This window comes from Lithobates pipiens, unplaced genomic scaffold (assembly GCF_037356315.1).
Source record: "Lithobates pipiens isolate NorthernLeopardFrog02 unplaced genomic scaffold, aLitPip1_a1.2 Scaffold_18, whole genome shotgun sequence".
Lineage (NCBI taxonomy): Eukaryota > Metazoa > Chordata > Amphibia > Anura > Ranidae > Lithobates > Lithobates pipiens.
The window spans coordinates 48,980,198-49,006,013 of record NW_027507758.1 but is presented as its reverse complement, the minus strand read 5'-3'; the positions used below and the strand labels follow the sequence as shown (position 1 = coordinate 49,006,013).

The following is a 25,816-nucleotide window of genomic DNA, read 5'->3' as shown; positions in this document are numbered from 1 at the left end:
TGGTAATCTTCCAACTGGGACATTGTTTCTCTGGTGACTCAGATAGCAAAAGAAAAAAAAACTTGAAGGAAGACTTCAGGGGGCATCAAAATGTTTGAAAATGCTTCCCTTTATTTTACTCCAGTGGGTATGAAGACAGAAATAAAAACCTAAGGTTGTCGGCCTACCACTAACCTTTAAAGTGTTACTAAACCCAGGACCCTGCATTCACTATATCTGGTCTCCCACAGTTAGTAAATATACACTGCTAAATACCTTTTCTCATCAGCAGTATATAGCAGTCTTGTGACTTCTATCAGTGTCTGCTTAAAGCTTGTAAGAGAGGTTTTCATTCTCCTCTGATGGTCCTATGAGGCTGCAGGCTGAGGCTGCAGGACCCCTGACCCTCTATCTGGACAGTGTTGATCACATGCACCCTCCCCCCCCAAAAAACTCTCTAGCAATACACACTAAACTGAGCATGTGCAGAATGCCTCCTAGGGCTCTGTTCTATCCGCAGATGGACTGGGGACTGTAAAAGAAGGGGAGGGTCAAGTAAGAAAGGATAAAACAGTCTTTTTACACAATGTATGTGGATAGGTTTAACCGCTTAGGGTCCACAGCGAGTATAATAAGCATGATTTACTGTATATACAGACTGATTTTACTGTTGTGGGTTTAAAGTGGTTGTAAACCCTTACAGACCACTTTGACCTACAGGTAAGCCTGGATTAAGGCTTACCTGTAGGTCCAAGAAATATCTCCTAAACCTACATGGTTTAGGAGATATTTTCAAAAAGACAGGCACCGCTGGTGCACTGAGCATGCCGCTGCTAATGGTGACATGCAACAAGTGGCGGCGACAAGTGGTGTCTCCCCTGCGCATGCGCGGGTGTGACGTCATCGCGGCTCCTGCCAATCACAGTGCCGGAGCCACGATACCCGGAAAGAAGATGGACGCTCCTTTAAGAGGGGGCAGTGGTGACATCGCTGGCTCCTGTGTCAGGTAAGTGACACATAATGGGCTACTATGCGATGTATAGTAGCCCATTAAGCTTTACCTTTGCAGGGAAACAAAGAGGAAGTAAAACCATCAGGGTTTACTTCCTCTTTAATAACACGTTAAGCTGAAAAAAATTGTTTAGGGTTGTCAGATCTATTGTCTAAGTTGAGTTTCAAATTAAAAAATGTAGTTCTTGGATGCAGGGAAAAATGTACGTGAAACAAATCTAACTCATCCCATTTGTTAGTGTTATTTCAGCCCATTGAAATGCTAACACAAGAGTGCCTGAATCTACTCTGTTAGGGATGGGGGTCTGGAAAGTGTGCTCAGCTATACTAAAGTCACCATCAACTTTGCATTATTAAAATTTAGTTGATTCTATGTTTAGCAATATGATTACTGTGGCAACTGAATAAATCTGTTTTCTTAGGATATTATTACTTTCTGGCTGGAGAAAGGTGTTGATGGGTTTACAATCGATGCTGCCAAGTTCCTTCTAGAAGCTGAGCACCTCCGGGATGAGCCCCAGGTCAATAAATCTCAACAGGCGGTAAGTGCTTGCATGTTATCCCTATGTAATGTAAATGATCCCATAAAGATGGCTAGCTGTTGAAGGTTTGGTGGAGAAAATACAGTAGAAATGCTTATCTCATGTATGTATAGATAGCACACTGTAGGCACTTAAAGGTCTATCCAGTGGAGGATAGGGAAGACAAACCGGTTGCTTTAAGGGCTCATGCACACAGGACGTTTTAAAAATGCAGCGCTTAGCCGCAATTTTACATTAGCATTTTCCTGTGTTTTTGCACGTTTTCCCATGTTTTTTGGCATTAGTGCTAGCTAGCTTCTGTCAGACCTGCTGACAGACAAATGGCCGAATGTCGGCTGTTTTTTATTGAACCGGTCAATGTCGCCTGCCATTCAGCCCATGTGTGTACTAGACATAAGTTGTGCATTAAGTAGTGGAAGGAAGTAATATTGTTAATCCTAGACACCAGGCAAACAGCTATATACAAAGTTAAAGTTTTTTTCCTACCAAAGGATTTGGACTTTGTTTATCCAGCCCTAAGACTTGATTTCCACCAAAATGCATAGGCAAAAAAAACAAAAAACATTCTCTTTCTTAATTCAGCTATACGGCTTCTTTTAGCTGGATAATGATGATTATGCTAATTTATTGTTAGGTCAGTTACAGCGGGGCTGCAAAGTGAATTAAAGTAGTTGACGCTGTTACTAAGTGGCCAGCACTAGTCTTGTGGTTGGAGAAAAAATTATTTGATGCTCAGTACCCCATAACTCCAGAGTTTAATACAAATCTTGTGTGTTTGCTGTCTTGATTCATAAGACTTCAATCTTCTTTATATCTACCAGAATATTTGAAGTAGTTTGAGCTGAGATACACTGAGAGGAATTCTTGACTTTGGCACGCATGCAAAGTTCTCTAGATCGGGGGGTCAGCAACTCGTAGATCACGAACAGGTGACTGGTAGATCGCAGTGTGGGCTTGCTGACCCGCCATTCCAGAGCTTCAAACAGAGTGCAATGTAGAGGGACTACTTGTAAAGTTGGAGGTGTATTAGGGAGCAAGAGCTGCATAATCCGATGCCTCCTCTGTAGTGCTGTCCCATACGGAGTGATACCAACTGCACTCCACCTCTTATCCTGGATAGCGGTCCCCAGAGTGGTGCCAGCAGCAGGAAAGAAGAGATCTTCAGGTCAATGTGAAGCAACACACTGGGCATGATAGTATTGGGCTGCTTTCATACTGATGTGCTGTGGTTTACCCACACACCACTAAGGATGAGCTCAGGCATGTTCACAAACATTACGTGCAGAGCCCGCCAGGAAGTTGGCACTGCGAAGCGCTAATAACAAGCAGTGAGACATTGTCCCGATGCGCGGCTGCAGAGATCGGGAAATGTCTCACTGCTTGTGATTAGTGCTTCCCAGTGCTGACTTCCTGGCGGGTTCTGCGCCTGCTGTTTGTGAACTCACCTGAGCTCATCCTTACACACCACAGGTACATTGCAGTGTGCCTGCAGCTTTCCTGTGGGTGTGGTGCACTTTCTGAAAACACGCCAAAACACCTGAATGCAGGAGTTTTGGTGCACTTTCAGAAAGTGCACCACACCTGCAGGATATAATAGAAGTCTATTACAAAGCGCAGCTAGCCCAGAAAAGTTGCAGATGTACTTCTCTGCACCCATGGTGCAGGTGAACCACAGCACATTAATGTGAAAGAAGCCTTATAGGGTACTCAGAACAGTAAGGGTTAATTTACATTTGCATTTTGGGGGGTGGTAAAACTCCATAGTTAATACAGTGGCGAAGAGTGTACACATTAGACTTGTGCACAACGGAAAATTGCGTTTAGTTTCGGTTTGTTGTCATTTGTAAAATACATAATTTAGTTCTGTTATATTCGTTATGTTACGTTAATACGTTTTCGGATAATTCGTTTTTATCGTAGAGTGTCGATATTCGTTATACTGAATCTCGAATTATGTCAAATTCATTTGTTATATGCGCTATAATTTCGTTCATAAATATCGAATTTCAACGAATGCGTATTATTATACATTCCTGATAATTCGTAGTTTGGAAAGTTGTTTGTTTATTGAATCTTTTAACACACACAATGACAACGTCTTTTCTCCTTGGCTCAAATACAATACAACACTCTTCTCACTCAGTTCTCAGGAATGCACTTTGCCGGTAATCCATCCTCCGGCACAAAATGAATCAGCTGATTGGACTATAAGATTTACTTTAAACTGACCTTTTGTTTCATTAGATCTTTAAAGAATTACCGAATCATGCCGAATTCATTTGTTATATCCGCTATAATTTCTTTCGTATTCATTGTAATTCGTTATTTTTTTATTCAGACATTCGGATGCATCTGAATGTCCGAAAGATGCAAATTTCGTCCGAATTTCGATATGTTGCCTCCTGTTTTAAACTCATGAATGCTGTGCAATGCACACAATTGTGACATGATAGTATGGCAATTGGAGGTTTAAATCATGTGTGAGTAGACGACACTGTGCCCGGTAATTTTTGACTTCTCCCATGTTGTTCAAGGTTGCCTTCCCCTGGGATCCTGTGAATAACACAGCCTACCTGCCGCCATTGTTTAAATCTGTTTTGGCATTTAGATTCATGACATTTTTAGATTTACTTTCCTGGTATTGTCTTTTCAGGATTCAGTCACATCTTATTCGGAGCTCTATCATGATTACACTACAACACAGATTGGGATGCACGACATTCTCCGTGACCTCCGCAATTCCATGAATAAGTTCAGCCGAGAGCCTGGCCGCTACAGGTAGGGTTGGCCAACTTTGGAATTTTCTCAGAATTACCCGTAGCAACTTGTCAGTTCTCTATATTTCTTATCCGGGACATCCCCAGATAGCAAGCAATCAGTAATGGCCGCTCCATAATGGTTGCAGGGGCGCCACCCCCTTAGTTTGCATGCAGGGTTACATACAGGTCACCGAACTCATAGCTTTCTACCCTGTTTCCCCGAAAATAAGACCTTCCCTGCAAAATAAGACCTAGCGTTATTTTCCAGGAGGGCTGCAATATCAGCCCTACCCCAAAAATAAGCCCTAGTTTAAAATGTTGTAAAATCCTATAATCCACTCACTGTATATAATGTACAATGTGTGTGTTTCTGTAATATAATTGCGGGGAAGAGAGCTCCGGCAGGTCACAGAAGCGCAGAGGAGTGGCGCTATAACAAAGGTATTTTGCTCAATTATATTACAGAAACACACACATTGTACATTATATACTACTGTAATATAGTAAATTATAGGATTTTACAAGCATTTAACCTCAGTTCACACTGGAGATTCCTGACAGGCAGGAAAAAGGGGGGGGGGGGGGGGGAGAGACAGCACATTACATTGTAAGACCTACCCTGAAAATAAGCCCTACTGTGTCTTTTGTTGCCAAAATTAGACCCGGGCTTATTTCCGGGGAAACACGGTATGGTTGTTTTTTTACAAGCGCATGATAAGAGCCTACTTGGCTTGAAAAAGGTTGAGCAGTGCCCCCCCAACCAAACCACAATATTAGCTATTGGTTTCTTCTCCTAACCAATCAGGACAGGAGGTGGATATAAAGAAGACTTGGTTTGCCAGGAGGAGTAGCTGGGAAGCTTTAGCTATTGCTAGACTTGAAAGGCTTCACAAGTTTGTTGTACAATTGCAGTAAGTCCCCATTGCATAACTCCAGATCAACTTTCTTTGCAAACATTCTGCAAGTCAGCTACAAGTTCTGGTTCAGTTATTTTCTGCAATAGTCCTCCCACCACAGGGGTCACTGTGGCTGAATTTTCATGCTGTAGACTTGCAGAGCTCTTGCTGTAGACTCACCACTTGCTAGAGACTTCCCACGTAAATTTGCTACCAATTGGAAAAGTGTCAACTAAAACTTGTGCTTCAAGTGCTCTGCAAGTGTACAACTTGCCAGTGAAAATGTGTAGCAAGCTAACAAGACTTACAATTCAACACTGCAACAAATTTGTGGCAAGTTATCCTTCCTATCTGGGTTTCAATTAGGTTTTGGAAGGACCAAGAAGGAAGAGGACCTTTCTAGACCCTAAAGCCCCAATGCAGTACTTGGGGCCCACCCACATCCCTAGAGTGATGGAGAGCAGAGATAAACCCCTAGACAAAACAAGCATTTAGTGTGTGTGTGTGTGTGTGTGTGTGTGTGTGTGTGTGTGTGTGTGTGTGTGTGTGTGTGTGTGTGTATACATTTTACACCAGAGCAACATTTTTTAGAAAAAATGAAAACCCAGCACCCCAGAGGCTCCAACACAGGAGAGCAGCCCCTCTCCCCCTTTTTTTGTATAATGGGTCATTTTTCTGATAGTTCATGTGATCCCACCTACAGGTTTATGGGAACAGAATCTAATGACCAGAACATGGTGGCAAAAACAATGATGTATTATGGAAATTCTTTAGTCCAGGAAGCTGACTTTCCTCTCAACTTCTACCTGCATGACCTGCATACCCAAGATATCTCTGGGACGTCCATAAATAATATAGTCGATCTGTGGATGAAGTCTATGCCTAAAGGAAAGTGGCCACATTGGATGGTAAGGCAATAAAAATCCTATAAAATATCATAAATCTCCACTCATTTTTTTTATAACAGCAATCTACAGCAAATAGCTATGATTGTCAAGCAAGCAGTAAATAGTAATATAGATAAGAAGGTTATAACGTACCCATATACCATAATCATCCTTGGGGCAGCAAGGCACGCATGATCCAAGGGACCATTCCTGTTTCTACAGTGGAAAATTCTGAAACATTGTGGAGAATTGAAAAAAAGTTTCTCAATGATAAAATATAGCTGGGACAAAGCTGTGTTTGATTATGGAAGGATAAGTAACTACGTTTGCTCTATACTTCAACCAGCAAGCTCCATTGGTTAGACTCCCAGCAGTGTGCAGTGTGGTAATTCCTAATTGGCTTACAGTGCGGCCCCTTCCAGTCTGGATGCTGATGTGCTGGAGGTAGACATGTGCTGTTCGTTTTGTTCCGAATTGAAATTCTGCCAATTTTTTCCTTTTTCCCAAATTTGAATGTATCTGAATTTCTGAATTACAACAGTAACGAATTTATGCATCCAAAATAATGAATCAAAATTTCAGACAAAATTCGAATTTGAATAGTTTTCGATTGTAATATATTTTGAATCGAATTCAAATTTCCAAAGAGAATAAGATAAAATAGAATATTAAAGAATAGAATAGAAAATAACAGAATAGAAAATTAAATAAGAGAAAATAATAGAGTAAAATAGAACAGAATAGAAAATAAAAGGATCGAAAAAAAAAAAGAGAGAAAAAAAAGAGATAGAATAAAAAAAAAAAGAATAGGGCAAAACAGAATAAAATAGAATAGAAAATAAAGGAATAGAATAGAATAATAAATAGAAGGGAATAAAATAGAATATAACCATCTTCTGAAATTCAAATTTCAAATAGAATAAGTTCAAATTCGAATAGAATAGAAAATAATTGGATAGAAGACTATAACCATTTCCCAAAATTAGAATTTGAATAGAATAGAAAAGAATATAATAGAATAGAAACAATTAGAATAGAATAAACAATAGAATAGAAAGAATATAACAATATAGCCATTTTCTGAAATGCGAATTTCAAATCGAATACATTCAAATTCAAATAGAAAAGAATAGAAGATAATATCATAAAAAAAGAAAAGAATGAAATAGAAAAAACAATAGAATAGAATGGAATAGAAATAATATAACCATCTTCCAAAATTTGAATTTCAATTTGAATACATTTGAATTTGAATAGAAAAGAATAGAATAGAATAGAAAATAGAATGGAATAGAAATAATATAACCATCTTTCAAAATTCGAATTTCAAATTGAATAAGATTAATTTCAATTAAATTTTAATTGCGATTTGAATGTAATTAGATTCTAATGCATTTAGAAAAATTAGAGTCGATTAGAATTTAAATAAACAAAACAAGTTCCGAAAGCGGATTAAACGAATGTCACTAAACGAATTTATGTAAATAACGAATCGAAAATAAACAAAACAATTTTTTCCGTTCTGCACATGTTTAGCTGGAGGATTACAGGAGACTGGGATGGAATACATATTGCCAATTTAATGAATACATACATGGATTAAAATGTCTGTATCTGTCTACACTTGAAGACATTGAACCCTTTCAAACTATGTTGTTGAATGCATTACTGCGATGCAGTGCCATTCATTTGTATGGCACCCTGATGCTTCCTATGCACAAATGATGCATGTACCATTTTTAGCAGCACAGAGCAACACACGTCAGTAAGTCACCACGCTGCAATGTATGGCTGTCGGAAAGTGCATTGGGGTACCACTCAGATTGAATGGCACTGCATTGCATCAGTTGCACTTACTGTGTTTAGCTGTAGCAACATTGTACAGTATGAACGAGCTCTTAGAACATGTCAAGTAGTACTCCAGTAAAGATGCAAAGTTGTGATGGTATTAAGCCCCGCCCCATTTTCCTGATGGGGGGACAGGGAGTATGGTGTAGAAACTGCTGGTGCTAGCCTATCTATTCTAAAAAAAAAATTGAATCAGCCAGGAGACAACCCTGGACAACACCTTTTTTTGAACAGTTTTGTTTCCTAAAATTATTATAGTAATTACCAGGGCTTTTTTCTCATAGGTGCAGGAACCCCCCCCCCCCCTTTTAAGTCTCCCCTTGTCTCCACCCCCCCACCCCAGTAAAAATAGATCCCCCCAGAGCAATAGATGCCCCAAATTCATCTTTAGTGACATGTTGCATTACATGGTCTAGTATGCTGTAAGATGTTTGTCAACCAGCTGAATTTAGTTTGGTGCTCTGTGATAGCAAAGAAAGAAGCAAAACGTTTAATTGCTCAAGGAAGATTAAAAAGTTTACAAAAAAATTACAAGACATAGAAAGTGTACAGGCTCATCAACATACATGGAGGTCATCTAGCAGGAGGTTTCCATAACCATGGTTATGAAGAAGGAGCCAATGCACATGCTCCAAAATGTGTCACTGACCCCACCTCCATCCGGGTATCTGCGTTCCATGTATCTTCCTTGGATTCCGATACACAGTTCTCCACTGCTGGCCGGTTGGAATACATCGTGGGGCTACTATATTGTAACGGAAACCTTCTACTGGACGTCCTTCATATATATTGATGAGCCTGTACATTTTCTATATCTTATAAGTGTTTTTAATCTTCCTTGGGCAATTAAAAGTTTTGGTTTTATTGCAGTTAGAAGCACCTTCTCTTTGTCTCATTTTTTTGTTTTTGTTAAACCTGTATTGAGAAAATATAGGCCACCACTGTTATTTTCTTCTTCTGAACATGCTAGGTGCTTAGTTGTCTTCCTGATCCAGCTTTTTAAGTACTTGCTGGGCCACTAACAAGTGTTTAGGCAAAACATTCTGGCACCTTCCTCATTTTGATTGAATCATGCTTGACCTAAAAAGCTGAAAATAGACAACCATAGGCAACTATCATTTTCGAGAGGGTGTCAACAATACTAACCTCTATATCTTTCTGAGTTTACAGTTCCTCTAAAGAAAATGGATTCCCCATAGAGGAGAGTATTGAGTTATAGAAATGCAAGTGCTACTTTAACATAAGTGACAGTTTAGTTTTCATAAAAGTGGTGTGGAAAGTGTCGGTGTTATCATGTCTGATTCTATGTTCTCAATAAATCTCACAGGTTGGAAGCTCCAGAAATTCTCGCATTGCATCTCGGGTGGGGAAAGACTACATAAATGTGCTTAACATGCTGCTACTGACTCTGCCTGGCACTCCCACAACTTACTATGGAGAAGAACTGGGAATGGTTGATAACCCCTCACTCAATGAAAACTCCTACCTGTCTGGTGAATATGATCCTGTAAGTAATTATCTACTAATCACATGATAATCATAGGTCAGAGAGGAGCCATATCCGCTCCAGGGCATGTGTTGGGGATAAAACATATTCTTTAACTCCAGTGGTGGCTGGTGCTCCATTTGGGGGGGAGGGGGGGCCGCAAACTACCCCCCCCGCCAGGTCTGCACTTACCCCATCAAGGTCGCGGGCGGCTTCCCCTCCCAGCCAATCCAGTCTTAGGATCCGCCTCCTGTCTTGATTGGCCCAGGAGGAGAAGCAGTAAGACAATAGCAAATGTTGATTTGCTATTGTCACAAGTGGGTGGACTTGGGGTGCATTGCTCTGCATCCTGTTTGACTATGGTAGGGTCACTCAATTATAAGCTCTTCTATAGGGTGGAGATGGACCTTAATGCTTCTGTGTTCTTTATGAAGAGCTGCAGAAGTTTTCATACTAAATGAATAACAAAAATTGTCACAAAATGACAAAGTATTTTCATTATGATATCATTAATTAAGGGACAGCAAGCAGGCCCTAACACAGATTTTTATTTTTTTTCCCTCCACGGTTAGTTACATTTGATTTAATTAGAATAGGAAATAAATCTCCTATGCTGACCATGCCATTTTTAAGTTGTGGGTTTGGTTGTGCTCAGGTGCGCCAGTGCATATGACCACATGGGAGGATCTCCCCCAGCTCTGTTGTTGGCCCTATCTTGCTGGACCTACCCTGACACACCTTGAGTGAGCATTAGCGGCCACGAGTCACGGGTCACACCTTCAGTTGTTGGCACACCCCTCGTCGGAAGATGACCTATTTCTCTGCTTGTGTATCTCGTTTCCCAACAGACAGACCCCTTACTACCATGGTGCCAGCCTCCGCACTTTTGGGTACCCTAGTTCACTATGATATTTACTGTTCTTGGTGACTCATTGATTGCAATATGATTGTACATTATGAGTGGCGTTGGCTTGTCGCCGATGGACGAAATACTATGTTTATATCGTTTTTGTATACTTTTAATGTGCGACACCTTTTTTTTGTTTGTCTGAAAAATGTTCCTTTAATAAAGATTGTATAAAAGAAAAATAGCAAATAAATCAATTTATATTAGCTCATTTACAAAGCAGTATGATGTTTTAAGTAGGACCAGCAAAGCAACAAACCTGAATGATCTACTAATGTCTCATTTCTTTTTTCTGTGATGTCATTGTACTTTTGCAGTCTGAATACCCAGAGAAGACTCCAATGCAGTGGGACACAAGCTCAAATGCTGGCTTTAATGATGGCAATAAAACATGGCTACCTGTCAACCAAGATTATATAGAGCTCAATGTTGAAGTAAGTAATGTTTCTATTAAGTACAATTATTTTTCTTAGCCATAAACTACACTTTGCAGCATTTAGGAAAGCTACGGTCATTGCATAAAAAAACAAATTTGGACTACCCCTTCCAGGAGAAAGGTTATGTTATTATCTATGGATTTGCACAAAGCATTTGATAGCCTCTCTTGGGACTATCTCTTTTGTGTCTTGGAAACCCTGGGCTTTGGTTCCTTTTTCTTAACAATTCTGCAAGCACTCTATAATACTCCAATAGCTCAGGTGTCGATTAAAGGCTTTAAATCTTCTATACTATCTATACAGGGAGGCACTCAACAGGGCTGCCCATTATCTGTGCTTCTGTTCCTGTTAGCCATAGAACCATTAGCAATATGGACCAACTCTAACATTAGCGGCATTCCCTGTGGTCATCAAGAACACAAATGAGCTATGTTTGCAGATGTTCTTCTATGTATCTCAGCCTTGCAAATGATTACAAATAAACAAAACAGTCCTTCAGCACTAATAATGGCAATCATAAAAAGTCCTTATTGTGTCATAATCAATATGTGGAAATTCTCTGCAACCCAGTGCAGCTGCTAACTTCTGGAAAAAGTTCATAACAAAATTATACAAAACACAGCGCTCAATAGGACCAGAAAATAATAAGCTGATAGTAATAATGTAAATATAAGTTCATTTAATTGGGTGCACAAAGGATTAAAATTCACAACAGTCAGATGAAAAGATTCAAAATCAAAATCAAACTCAGTCAGATAAAATCATATTCATCGTTGGAATATTATGAAATTAGTAATTACAATACCGCCTTGGATCCTGATGATGAGGGGTTAACCTTAGCCAAAAGTGTTGCAAATCCCGGTGTGGAAGTTAAAAAAACTCAATGACTCGATATGCAGGACCAGATGACAATTAAGAGACACAGCTCTCACACCTGCAGCCACTGGCCTGATGGTAGGAATCACTCACGCTCTGCCCCAGGAGTTGTACTGTAGCCAAAGCTGCCGCAGAACCTCTGCGGCCGACAGGCAGATCAAACAACCAGATGATTGACGTTCTAGGGAGCACTCTGTGCGGTGGAAGGAGAATCCAATAGACAGATCTCAGTGTCATCCCCTGACAGATCGAAGATCTGCCTCGTTTACTTCTACAGATCCTCCTTCTGTCTCTGCGGGGAACAATCGCGGGCGGACATCGAGTCTGCCAGACCTGCTGATTGGCTCCCCCACTGGCCAATCGGAGTGCGCGGGCCACCGGCAATTTGTGCAGCCAAGCCACTTTGCCAAAGTACATCTGCGGCGGGTGGTCGGCAAGTAGTTAAAAATACCTTTAACTTTCAATGGGCCTCAACATAATAGTAATACATTTGGGTATCCATTTAATTCAGTCTATCAAAACTTCACAGTGGGGAAAATTATTATTTGATCCCCTGCAGACTTTTAAAGTTTTTCCACTTACAAAGAAATGAAGGGTCTGTAATTTTTATCATAGATATATTTTAAATAATAGAGACAGAATATCAACCAAAAATCCAGAATAAACACATGCTACAAATGTTATAAATCGAGTTGCAGTTCAGCGAGTAAAATAAGTATTTGATTCCCAAGTAAAATATGACTTAGTAATTGGAGAAATGCTGGTTGGCAAGCACAGAGATAAGACATGTCTTTTAGTTGGTTGCCAGGTTTGCACACATCTTTTTTACATCCTTAAGGTTTCTTGACTGTTGCTTGGCAACTCAAAGTTTCAGCTCCCCTATAAATTTTGTATAAGATTAAGGTCTGGAGACTGTCTAGGCCACTCCATGACCTTAATGTGCTTCCTCTTGAGCAACTCCTTTTTTGCCTTGGTGGTATGTTTTTGGGTCTGCCTCTGTTGACACTTCTACTATCCATTCTTCACACATGTCATAACCAGCAAAGCCCACATAAGCAGCCCTGAGGAAGCAAGCAATCCTCGCGAAATGCGTTGGCTGCCCAGACTGGAATAACTATGAGCACAGATTTGAGCATCAATACCACTTATTCTCCATAAGGACTTTGGTGCAATTGTATATTGGAGGTTATTCCATTTCTGGGTTGGGTCATTGCTGGCAGTAGTTGACATGTATACTAGAGGGTGTTGCTCCATTCTCTCATAGTTTTTAAATTTTTTGATGAATAAAATATACAAATTTTAAATCAACAGCCTCATGTTGTGCCAATAAAGTCAGGTGTTTTGATAGTAGGGTTCCTATTATATTTGTATATATCAATTTGGATGTGGCATGGTGGAGGCCTATCCATTTTATAATCCTGTGCTGGGAGTACAAACACTGCATGTGCCCAGCACAGAAACCGACCTATCACCGGACAGCTCCTGAATGTGTGACCACTGTAACAGCCAATCACATTTGTCAAATGATTGCAAAGCCTGTCTCCTGGTGTTGAGACCCTCCTAAATGGCTGGCGGGCAGCAGTGGCAAGGGCAAGCCCAATGTGTTTTCTCACTTTTTTTTCTGTACTTCTATATAGGGCATGTTTCTTGGTTTATTGCTTACCTTTATGAAAAAAAAAATGAAAAAAGAAAACTGTACCTACTAGTTAGCGTTGATCACCTGTTGATCTGATAACTGCAGTTGGTCTCATGAAAGAACATGAAGGCAATAGGCATTATCCATAAAACGATCAATACCAAGTTTCTAATATTATGATATGTATGTTTCGTAGGTGCAGAAGGAGAAGGCAGATTCCACCCTAAACCTGTATCGGGATTTAGTGAAGCTTCGGCAGGACGAGCTGCCTCTTCACAGAGGATGGTTGTGTTATGCATATTCTGACGCCAATATCTTTGCCTACGTCAGAGAAATAGATGGTTTAAACAAGGTTTTTATGGTGGTGCTAAACTTTGGTGCCACGGCGTCTGTGAATTTTGAAGAGAAAATCCCAGATTTTCCTAAAGAAGCAAAGATCAGATTAAGCACAATATCCGCCAACAACGGGAAAACTGTCAGCACAGCCAGCATCCCCACACAACGCGGGGAAGGAATCATAGTGGAGTACAAGACCAACAAACCTCTGCACAACAGGGACACTTTCAAAGACAATTGCTTCATATCAGAAAAGGCTTGTTATTCCAGCGCCTTCAATTTACTGTATAAGAATTGCTGAGGAGCATAAAGATGTATTGCTTCATTATATAGCATCACTGCAGCAGGAAAATGATGCTGAAAAGTTCTAAATACAGTTTTTGTAATGCCATAAAATATATAAATACTTTTTGTTTGGCAGCAAATAAAATATCTTGTTTACACTCAAATGGTTCATATTCTTCCTTCAACACATTATTTAAATTGGACTGCTACCCTCAGGTTTTCTTTTTAACTCCAGCTATACCTTTTCCGCACACTAGTAGAAAAATCTCCTGTATTGAAACAAATTATTCCCCACTCCCTAAAAACTTGCATCTCTGCAATATAACTGATAGAAGCTGCAGCAGCTCTCTTTTTTTTTTTTTATAAATTCTGTTTATTAAAGTTTAAAATTTTCAAGAACATATACAAGAGTTGGGCCCTGTTAACATAACAGTAGCCCAACCAATTGGCCGCGCAGGGCCTAACATCCTAGTGCTAACATTTCTCTACTATCTACCCCCCCTCCCCACCCCCCTGTTTGTCACAGCCCAGCCCCTCTATTTCACGGACTATTACCTCGGATCCAGGTTCCTGCATCCTCTAGGTAAGTGATATCTGTGTGCATATATATCCAGTAGCCCCTGCTTCAGTTCTGAAATTACTTATTACAGTTCGTTACAATGTGTACATTCCCCATTTTATTGCCTACCCGCTACCTTCATGTTGTCTTCCTCAGGACCGTGGTTCCATATCTACCCCCGTCACGTTATGTCCCCAGGAGCTCAGGGTCTCCCCACTCAGCCCACAGTACTATCCGATTCGTACCAAGCTCTCCATACCCTATCAAATTTCTTCCCACTTCCCCTCACCCTGTATGTTGTTTTATAATACGGTAACATAGAGTTGATTAGATGTTTCCAAAAGACAATATCCGGGGCCTGTTTTTTCTTCCACTTGAGTAATATGGCCTTTTTACCATAGAATAGCAGAATGGTGATCAGCGTTCATAACGCCCTGGATGGAACCACCTCCTCTACCAGCCCCAGTAAGCAAACCTTCACTGTCAGCGGAATCGGCACCGCCACTACTTCTGAGATACACATGGCGACCTCCTGCCAGAACCCCTGTATGTGTGCGCAGCTCCAGAATACATGGTCAGCATGGGCTGGAGTGAAAGCACATCTCCAACACTCTGCCGCTGCCAGTCCATATATCCTGGCTATTCTGTCCGGTGTGTAGTAGCTTCTATGTAAGAACTTAAATTGGATCAGGCGATCCCTAGCTGATACAAGATGCTGAAAGGGCTGTGTCCAAAGGTCATCCCAGTCCTCTGCCTGAATATCGGGGACTTCCACTTCCCATCTGGTCCTGCACTTAGTTACCGCCTTAGGTGAGCGTTTAAATAGTTCCTTGTACATTTTGGAGAGCGTTTTAGACAGATCCTCCCTGGACAGCATCGATTAGAGGGTAGAGATTCCACCCTCAACTCCCCAAATTGAGTCTGATATGCGTGCCGAATTTGAAAAAAACTAAAAAAATAGGAGTTGGGCAAGTCATGTCTAGTCTGCAGCTGCGAAAACGTTTGCAAGTCCCCCAGGTTTGTAATGTCCCCGAGTGTCTTTATTCCCTTAACCGCCCAGATCATGGGATCAGGCAAACCATAAAAATGAGGGAGCTTCCTATTCATTCATAATGGGGTGGAGGGGGACATACCTGCATAGCTAGGGGCTGCCAAGTTTTGCGCCTTCTCCCATGCCCTAATCGTGGTAGTCATGGTTAGCGTGATGGGCAAATCTGAATTGGTCCCCCTAAAAAGTGCCAGACGTAGACTTTCATATGATCCTAGATGAGCGGCCTCCCATCAGTTGGCTCTTGAAGGACCTTCAACCCTATCCTAGGTGGTTTTGGTGTCCAGAGGAATGCAGTGACAACACCCTCCAACTGTTTAAAAAAGGTCATTGGTATCCAGACCGGCGCATGCCGGAGATAATACAGGATTACCAGAAGCATTTTCATTTTAAGTAAGCTGATCCTGCCTATAAGGGACAGGGGCAGTTTAGTCCAGGCCTGCGTTTTTTGCTTAAGGAGTCCTATTAAGGGAAGTAAGTTAAGCGAGAGAAAGTCTCACACCCGTGGAGTGATCGTCACGCCTAAATATTTAATAGAATCCACCCATCGAAGTGGCAAGTCTAGATCCATCCTCTCCCTGGCCCGTTCGTCCAATGGTAGGATGGACGACTTGGTCCAGTTTGCTCTAAGACCCGAATATATGGCAAAGGTATCGAAAATAGCCAACACTCCCCTCAGGGATTCCTCCGGGTCACTAAGAAATAATAGCATGTCATCTGCATAAAGGGCCAGTGTTTCTCTAATAGACCCCACTCTGATAGCTTGCACCTCCTCCGCAGACCTGAGTGCGATGGCCAGGGGCTCCATTGCCAGGGCGAAAAGAAAAGGGGACAACGGCAACCCTGGCTGTTGCCCCTGCTCACCGCTAAAAACTCAGAGGTCTGTGACCCCATTCTAATGGCCACCTTGGGATCAGTGTACAACATGGCTACCCATTTACGGAACTGCGGCCCAAAGCCCATGACCTCTAACACTTTAAGCATATACTCCCAATCGATAGAATCAAATGCCTTTTCTATGTCTATGGACACTACTATTCTACTGTCAGAGTCCGTTGGCGGTAGTTGTAGATGTGTAAAAAGTCTCCGTATGTTCGTGTCCGTCGATTTGCCAGGCATGAAACCCGTCTGGTCAATATTAACTACCGTCTGAATGACTTTGGCCAGTCTGGTCGCTAGAATTTTAGTGAGGACCTTAAGATCCGTATTTAGGAGAGCTATGGGATGATAAGATGCGCACTCCGTGGGATCCTTCCCTGGCTTCAACAGTAGTATCATATAAGCCTCTAACATTGAAGGCGGCAGGGAGGAAACTTCAAGACAGTGTTGCAGCAGCCAATTAAATCGCGGGGCTAGCAACTCCACATTGGTCTTGTAAAATTCCATGGGAAAACCGTCGGGGCCCGGGGCCTTGTTGGGTGGGAACGAGAAGATAGCTTTCTGAATTTCCTTAAGCGTGATTGTGGAATCAAGGGCCAAACAGTCCTCCTCCATCAGTCTCGGGATGGGTAATCCCCCTAACAGGGAATTCAGAGCTCCCGGGTCGTACCTAGGAATGGGCCTATATAGTCTCGAGAAAAAAGCCACAAACTCTTGCATTATTAATGTCGGGTCAGTAACCAAGTCATCGGATCCAGTTCTGATTGTGGGAATATGCACCAGGGGCGGTTGATCAGCCACCAACATAGCCAGAAGCTTGCCATTTTTATCCCCTTCAGCAAACACCCTATGGCAGTGATGGCGAACCTTGGCACCCCAGATGTTTTGGAACTACATTTCCCATGATGCTCATGCACTCTGCAGTGTAGTGGAGCATCATGGGAAATGTAGTTCCAAAACATCTGGTGTGCCAAGGTTCGCCATCACTGCCCTATGGGCATTATTAGTCCATTCAGAGCTAGTCATGTCCTTAATATGGAGAGAAAGACACCTCCTTGCCGCCAGTAGGTGCTCAAGCGTGGTCCCTGTTGGGGAACCCGCGTGTGCATCCGCGCACTCCCTCTCCTGCTGCTTCAGCAGATTAAGTTCCTCATTTTCATTAACCCGAGTTGTCTTTATAGCCGATATACATTCACCCCTTGCAACTGCCTTAAAGGCAACTCAGACCATGGGTGGGTCCGTGGAGTCTGTGTTTGCAGCAGCTCTCTTAAACCTGCCTTCATTTTCCGTCTTCATCAATCCTCGCTCCTCCTTACTTGGCCCTTCTCTGACAACTACTAGTCTTTCTCCACCATCAACAATTGTTGTTCTTAGTCTCAAGTGTTCTATGATAGAATACATTCCCAGAATCCCTTTAGACATCCATGCACCTCCCCGCTGGCCACTGGTTGGTATAGACTTTAGGCTGTGCAATCTAATCAGGTGCTTGATTACACTCTGTTAAGCTGGCCGTAGATGAATTGATTTTCTTTCCTGCAACCACAGGTTGCAGGAAAGAAAATGGCTCGATTCACCATCAACTCAGTCAGTGTATATGGGGGAATCCCTCCCGCTGGGCCATTGTATTCTCCCGGGGGGGGGGGGGGGGGGGGGTGTGGAACGAGGAAATCTGTTTCTGTGATTATTGCTAGCGGCTGTAACAGCTGCTAGCAATAATTGCATGTAAAATCCGATTGATCAACTTGGATATATTCAGCCTGCTCGTACAGTATATGGTTTGAAAATCTGCCAGTTCCTGCTGAAGGCCAGCTTTAGATTGCATAATGACACTCCAAGTCTGCACTCAGACTTATGCTAAGTCAGCAGATTTAAACAAAATACAATATTACCTGGCACAAGGTAGGAGCTTAATCACAGTGGTAAAATATTCAAAATGATCCACCAATAGTCCATAGGGGGATGTATATATATATATATATATATAGTGATTATAAAATACTTTTTTTCCTGCACAAATGACACTTTGTGCAGGGACAGTTCTAAGCACCAGAAACATGTGCCCCTTCACAGGCATACTATAGATACCCCCCAGCTACGAAATTTAAAGGACTTTAAACTTTAATCATTATTAAAATCACTGCTCCTGAAAAAACTGCAGTTTTTAAAACTTTTTTTTGCATTGATCCATGTCCCCTGGGGCAGGACCCGGGTCCCCAAACACTTTTTAGGACAGTATTACCCTTTAAAATTAGCACTTTAGATTTCTCCCATAGACTTGTATAGGGTGTTCCGGCTTTTCGAATTTGCCGCGAACAGCCCAAATTGTTCACTGTTCGCTGAACAGGCAATGTTCGAGTCGAACATGAGTTCGACTCGAACTCGAAGCTCATCCCTATTGGTAACAATTTTCTGTTTTCCTGGCTCAGCTTTTCCTTTTCTAAGCTGGCTGCTCAGCTGTCGGCTAATTGCCAGCTCCCATCTCTCTCCATAGTTAGTCAGCTGTTGATGATCCTGCTCGTCAGTCCTGCCTACTTAAGCTGTCAAGTCCAGAGGAGCTCTGCCTTCGCCACATCTCTTGAGTTCCTGTTTAAAGACTGGCTTTTGCTGACATCCCTTAAGGCTCCAGATCCTGCTTGCTGTTCCTCTACATTGATCCCTGACTTCTGGCTTGGCTGACTATTTGTTCCGGTTACTAAACTTTGTTTTGACTACGTTTGTTCTTTTTACTTTTATTATTAAACAAGTGTGATTTAACTGTGCTTCTGTCATAGCCTGATTTCATGGTTTCTGACACCAGCCTCACGTCAGCACACCTGGGATTTGATTTAGCTAATATATCGGATATATGGGATAACAAACTCAAAACAACTGGTAATGCTGCTTAGTGAATATTTTATTTTGCTTGGAAGGGTGCTGACACCACTGCACTTCCAAATTTTGATGAACCAGAAGAGGTTAAATCCAGTCTGTAATGTTTAGCAAAGGTTTTTCAGGAGCTCCAACTAGCTGTCCTGCATATGTCTTCCACCGACACTTTAGCAGAAGCTGACCATGAGGCTGCCACCCCTCTTGTTGAATAAGCTCATACAGCTTGTGCAGGTGTCAGCCCCTGTTTCTCATACATAAGGCTTATCAACTTGGTGATCCAGGTAGCTATGACTCTAGCTGATGCTGCTTCTCCTCTCTTAAGCCTCGTACACATGGTTAGATTTTCGGACGACTGAATGTTAATTTTTGGAGGCATGCTAGTCTCATGTCGAAAGTGAAGAGGTTATTCACAATACGAAAATTTTTGTATGGCAGAATACAATGTCAGAAGTGATGTAATGTGTTGAATAGTTTTGTATGTGTTCTTTCATTTCTGAGCATGCGTAGTCTTGGTCTTATGATTTTTTTTGTACGAAAACTGTACTAATGAACCAAAAATCGGATGTTGAGTTCACATCTGACAAAAATTTCATAGTCTGCAGATCCAGCTTTTGTCAGACGAAAAAGTGAAATTGGCTGTCAAAAGCAGCATACTAACGATCCAAAAATCGTCAGACAGCTCGTCGTACTAATTGTTCTAGGGCTGAAACAACTAATCGATTAATCCGCAACAAATCGATTATGAAATTAATCGATTACTATTTTCATAATTGATTATTCGGCAAGTAAAATAATGGGGTTAAAAAAAAAACTAAAATGAGCCCTTTATAGTACAAAAAGAGCAAATAATTGCTACTGTAAATATTACTTTCAAAGTTCTCCAGTAAAAAAATTAAACCCTTAACGTAGTGATTATCTCCTTTTTTTGTACTATAAAGGGCTAATTTTAGTTGTTTTTTTAACCCCATTATGTTACTAAACGTCTAAATGTGTGTTTTTTGGTGCTTTTTGCAGAAATGCACTACAGTTCATTTACATGGTTTCCTATGGGTCACGTTCACATCGGGGCTTTTTTCAGACGCTGTATATTTGGAAAGTGTCAGGGACTTTTTTTTTTTTTTTTTTAATACAAAACAGTGCTTTTTTGGTTCAATATACTTCAACGGAGAAGCTGCAGAAAAGCATGTAATGCGTTTTTTCAGCAATTCGAGTGTTTTTTAATCCGCCCAACAACAAATTGGCCCAAAATAATGCAAAAACGCAAATTGCAGCAAAATCACATGCGCAAAAATCAAAACACGAAGCAAAAAGCACTGCAGAAACAGATCAAAAGCAAACTGCATAGGTGTGTACCCGGCCACACAGATCAATTTTCAGACAAAAAATATTCAGACAAAAAATCTTTGTACATTCGCTGAATGAAAGCATGTTGTTTGAAATTTTCACTTGTTTTTAACATTCTGTTTTTAAAATGAATGTAATTTCTGAATGAAAACCACATACATTGTCTGAAAATTCATTTAGCCAAGAAGTTCTCTATTTCCAAATGTTTCTGTCACTGTGGTTGAAAATGATTATCGATTTGACCCCACTAACGATTAGAAAATCGCATGAACGTTCTTAACCACTAGGCGTCCGCGCTATAGCTGAAAGATGGCTACAGCACGGACTCCAATAGCTGAGAGGATGTCCCTTTACTTCCCCAATGCAATCTCTCATCGCCGGCTCTTCCTCCTCACACAGAGACAGTGTGTGAGAAGGGAGAGTGAATGGCTGCGGCTTGTGAGTGGAAAAAAAAAAGGGAAAAATAAAGGGCCTACAGCATATGTCAGTGCCACCTGTTCCCAGTGCCACGTATAAGTGCCATCTGTCATCAGTGTCACCTATTAGTGTCATCTGTCATCAGTGCCACATCAGTGTCACGTGTCATCAGTGCCACCTGTCATCAGTGTCATGAGTCATCAGTTCCACGTCCGGCAAGGGTCTTAAAATTATTTTGGATTATTCTTGCCTTCAGTAGTGTAGAGATCACCTCCTCTGAAATGCCTCGAGACTGCAGTCTGGCTGATTCAAAAGCCATGCTGTCGGTTGCAATCTGCCTAGGTTGGGCTGATTCCAATGAGCCTGTTGTAGTAGGTCCCTCTTCAGTGGCAGCTGTACTGGGGGACTGATACCATGTGCAGGAGCAGTGGGAACCATGGCCTTCGTGGCCAGAATTTACGATTGCATGGACGTTCTCCCTTGCGATCTTTAGCAGTTTTCAGGATTAGAGGTGACAGCGGGAGGCGGTAGATCAGGGGACATTTCCAAAAAATTGAGAAGGCTCCTTGAGCTAGTGCCTCGTAATGGAATCTTTACATGAACCAGGGCACCTGCGCATTCCATGGGGTTGGTTGGTCTCAGGTAGCTCCCGAGTGACCACTCATTGCTGTTTGGAAAATCTCAACTCAGCCGATCTGCTATGTGATTCTCACTGCCTGGAATGTAGGCTGCTGTCAAAGCCTCAGAAAAGAAAAGTAAATGTGTAGCGCTATGATAAAGAGACAAATTATACGGATCACCATATAAACTATTCAAACAAGAAAAAGCATATTCCTTGATATTAATTAGACATAAGAACTGAAACCATATTTTGAAAATAAACTAAACATTAGAATATATATATGTGAACAAAAATATACATGTGAAGATATACATATAAAAAAGGTGTAATGATCATTAACAAACGATCAAAAAGAAGTGCTAGTGTCAAAACAAGTCCCAAAAATAAAATGTCCAGTGGTGAGTTTGTAGAGAGATCAATTTTCCCGAAAGCTGCTTTCCGTCTAAAATACGTGCTCTTCTAACATGCAACACCGCCACCACCGTGGGAATAGAGGCTTACCAGAGGACTTGGTAAGGCATATGTCTACCACTCAGCTTGTGCAACCACATCAAAGTAGGTAATGAATCATTATTATCCGATGTAAGGTGGAACAATAGTCTCGTACATAGAACCAAAAGAAGGGAAACTCGACATAGCGTAGCGTAATACCGTCACAAATTTTTTTTTTAATAATTAAAAGTAAAGAACTCACATGTTGTTGGTATATAAAAAAAAAAGCGACATATACATGAATGTAGAAATAGCGGTGTCTGCAGAGGAATCCACCTGACGTGTTTCAACAAAGGAGTCGTCATCTGGGGTCGTCATCTGTCAAAGCCTCCACATGTGCATCGGCCCAGACGAATATCTTGGTTGTCAACTGCAGGAACGGCAAGCTTTTGGTTCCTCCTTGTTTGATTATATAAGCGACAGTCTTCTGGTTGTCCAACATAAGTTTGAGCCAAGCTCCCTGAATCAAAGCCAGTAGGGCTAGGTATGCTGCCTGTAACTTCAAAAGGTTGGAGTGTCTGGTCTCCATCCTGTTCCATCTGCCTTGGACCTGCCTGCCGAGGCAGTGAGTGCCCCAGCCCTGGAGACTGGCATCAGAGGTCATCTGAAACCATTCTGCCTGGTTGAGAAGCATGCCTTGTGACAGAGTTCCTTGCGCTACACAACACGCCAGGCCCTGGCAGATCTGTCTTGGCAAGAAGATCCTCTGATCCAATGATAGGCCACCCCATTGGTCTAGAAAGGATACTTGGAATGCTCTTGTATGGAATCTTGCCCAGGGAACAGCTGGGGTTGCTGCTGTGAACATTTCCAGGAGCTTCATACAGTATCTCACCAAAAGCGATGAAGACTCCATTACCCTGTTGATGCAGACTACTAACTCGGACAATTTGTGATATGGTCTGCCCCTCCTTGTTTTGAATATAAGCCCTAGTTATTCCATCTCTTGGGATGGAACCAGATGGCTTTTCTACCTGTTGATCTAGCCAAATTCGGATAGCATTTTCAGCACCACCTTGTGTTGTATCGCCAATTCCTCACTTGAACGGGCTACCATCAAGATGTCATCTAGGTAGTGGAAAATTTTTATCCTCATCATATGTATTACTGTGATGGTAGCTAGTAAGATTTTGGAGAAGACCCAAGGTGCTGATTCGGAAGGGCAGACATTTGAACTGGGAATGATGATCCCTGCCATGAATCTTAAGTATTTTTGGTGATGTCTGTTGATTGGCACATGAAGGTAAGCATCGGCCAAGTCGACCGATATTAGCCAGTCCCCTGGCTGCAGAATCAATATAATTGTAAATATTGATTCTATTTTGAATTTCCTGGGATCCTGGGTTCAAAGACCTGAGGTTTAAAACTGGTCTGAGATCTCTGAAAGCTTTTGGCACTAAACAAATTGGAGAGTAAACTCTTCTTTTCCACTGTCTTAGGGGAACTGTGAGATTGCCTCTTTTTGAAGTTACTCGGTCACATATTCTCGCAAGCACCTTTGTTTCATCTGAGCTTGTGGCCATTCTGTTTGGACAAAGATGTCTAATGGCTTTTTTCTTGAAACATTTTCCTGTAACCCTGTTTGATTGTCTTCTGGACCCATTGGTCCATAACTTTCTCTGCCCATGACATCCAAAAAAAATTTGCCAACCTGGCACCCACCCGGACAGGTCGGACGGCCAAACCATTAAAAAGACATCTCCTCTTTCTTAGTAGTCTGAGCAGCCCTCGACTTCACTTTCCTTAGAAAGGAGCTTTGTGCGCCTTTCCATTTGGATCTAGCATGTTCTTGACCTGGTCTATATGACCTGGCCTCACAAGCTCTTCTGAACTCTGATTGGCCTGAACGACCGGCTTGCTGTCTTCTTTTGGTTCTCTGTGGTAGCAGAGCTGACTTTCCTCCAATGAATCACCTCATAGTCTCTTCCAAGGTCTCTCCGAATAGCATCCTGCCATTATACTGGATGTTACAGAGTGCCTGTTTTGAGGCGCCATCTGCCACCCAATGGTGGAACCACAGGGCCCTCTTCGGCATCACCGAATAAATCATGAGCATTGCCAGCAGCATGACTAAATCTATGGAGACTTCTGCGAGAAAGGCAGCTGACAGATTAAGCTCCTCCAGCGCTGTTATGATTCTGCCCATCTTTACGCCTGACTTTAGGACAGTCTCCACATTTTTGACCCAGACCTTTAGAGCCTTAAAAATAGAGGTTAGCGTTATGGCCAAGTGGCAGGCTGTGCCTGCAATTGAATAGATCTTCAGTTTTTCATCTGCGTGCCTGTCCATTGGGCCTCTGATGGTAGTAGAATCCTCCAATGGCAGACACATGCCTTGCTAGGTGCTCCAAGGCTGCATCTACACCTGGAGCTGACTCCCAAAAGGCAGAGTCTGAGGGCTTGAATGGGTATAATTTTAAAAAGCGATTTTGTATGTTTGACTTCTTCTCAAGCTTCTCCCATTCTTCCTCAAATGACTCCCGGATCTCTGTGATGAATGGAAAAGTGGCCCCCTACTTTTTCAGGTTTGGAATATATCTCTTGATTTTCACTGATGGCTGGGAGTCTTGCTCTCACTCTATGGCCTCCTTCACTGCCATAATGTGAGGCTATTTGAGCTGTAAGTCGAATAAATATCCTGATGGTTCCTCCGGCAAGCCTCCTGGGTATATTTCAATCACTGGTGGTGAGTCCCCCTTATGCTCAGACTTGCTCTTGACTCTAGGTTTGGTCTTGGAAGCACTTGTGCTAGAGACCAAATGCATACCTTTGGCCAGTGCCTTGTGGCACTTGTGTCCTTTATCCTAAGCGACTCTGTCTCCTTATCCGTGGCCACATCTCTTATGCATTCTGCGCAAAAGAGTTTTTCGGGAGCGGACAGTGCCGAACAGGTCCAGCAAAGGCCCTTGGAAGGATGACCTCTTGTCGTTCTTGGCTCTGCTGCTGGGGATTTACCATGCCCTGTGTGTGACCCAGATGCATGCAGAGAATTTGAGTGATGGTGGGACTTTTCCTTCTGCAAATATATTTTTTTAGGGCTTGTGTTCCTATGAAGACAGGACACCTTAGTCTGGTGTACAACACTCATTTTTTTGTGGCCCAGGTAGCCCCCTCCTACCTTTCTGCCTATCTTCATGCTCTCTGGGGCCGTGGTGAGCTCATAGCTGTAGTAATAAAAGACAGAATTAGAAAAGAAGAAGCAAGCTCCTCTATTCTTATTTCTTTTTTACCGGGAAAATGGATAGTGAGTTACTCAGGGTGGCAGCAAACTTCAGAAGATATCGGACGAGCTGTAATACATAGGTACTATGCAACAGGATCACTAAGCATTCACAGTTTAGCATACACTGACAAAAACATAGCCACCCTGCCACATCAGGAGAGAACTCACCAGTAACACGTCCCTCCCTAGCTGTGGCATACTGCACTAAAGTCTCCTGGTTTTATCCTGGGCGTTGTAAGGCGATGCCTGTCACCCCCGCCTTCCCATGATGTCAGAGGACAGAAAACAAAGGGGAACCAGCCGGCATGGCTCCTGGGGACAGGGAGGAGTGCACAGTATTCAGGCAACACCACAGTCCTGGACTGGTAGGCTCTTTAAGCATTTATTTGCTTGTGGCCCTGGCCCCTGGGGCCATGAGCCCAGGAGAGGTTTGAATCTGGGCTAGTAGGTTCGATAGGGGGTGCAGTCGATCCTGCATT

The 25,816-nt window shown here is 42.1% G+C and overlaps 1 protein-coding gene across 1 annotated transcript in view; it reads left to right on the top strand.

The window, feature by feature from the left end:
• SLC3A1 (solute carrier family 3 member 1) overlaps window positions 1–14,049 on the top strand; it is a 31,265-nt gene extending 17,216 nt beyond the window's left edge. The window contains exons 5-10 of the mRNA XM_077485664.1: window positions 1,413–1,532; window positions 4,186–4,310; window positions 5,891–6,095; window positions 9,250–9,429; window positions 10,633–10,749; window positions 13,461–14,049. Coding sequence (XP_077341790.1) covers window positions 1,413–1,532; window positions 4,186–4,310; window positions 5,891–6,095; window positions 9,250–9,429; window positions 10,633–10,749; window positions 13,461–13,901 — 1,188 coding nt within the window. The 3' untranslated portion in view covers window positions 13,902–14,049. The remainder of the gene's footprint in view (window positions 1–1,412; window positions 1,533–4,185; window positions 4,311–5,890; window positions 6,096–9,249; window positions 9,430–10,632; window positions 10,750–13,460) is intronic.
• Window positions 14,050–25,816: the final 11,767 nt, after the last annotated feature.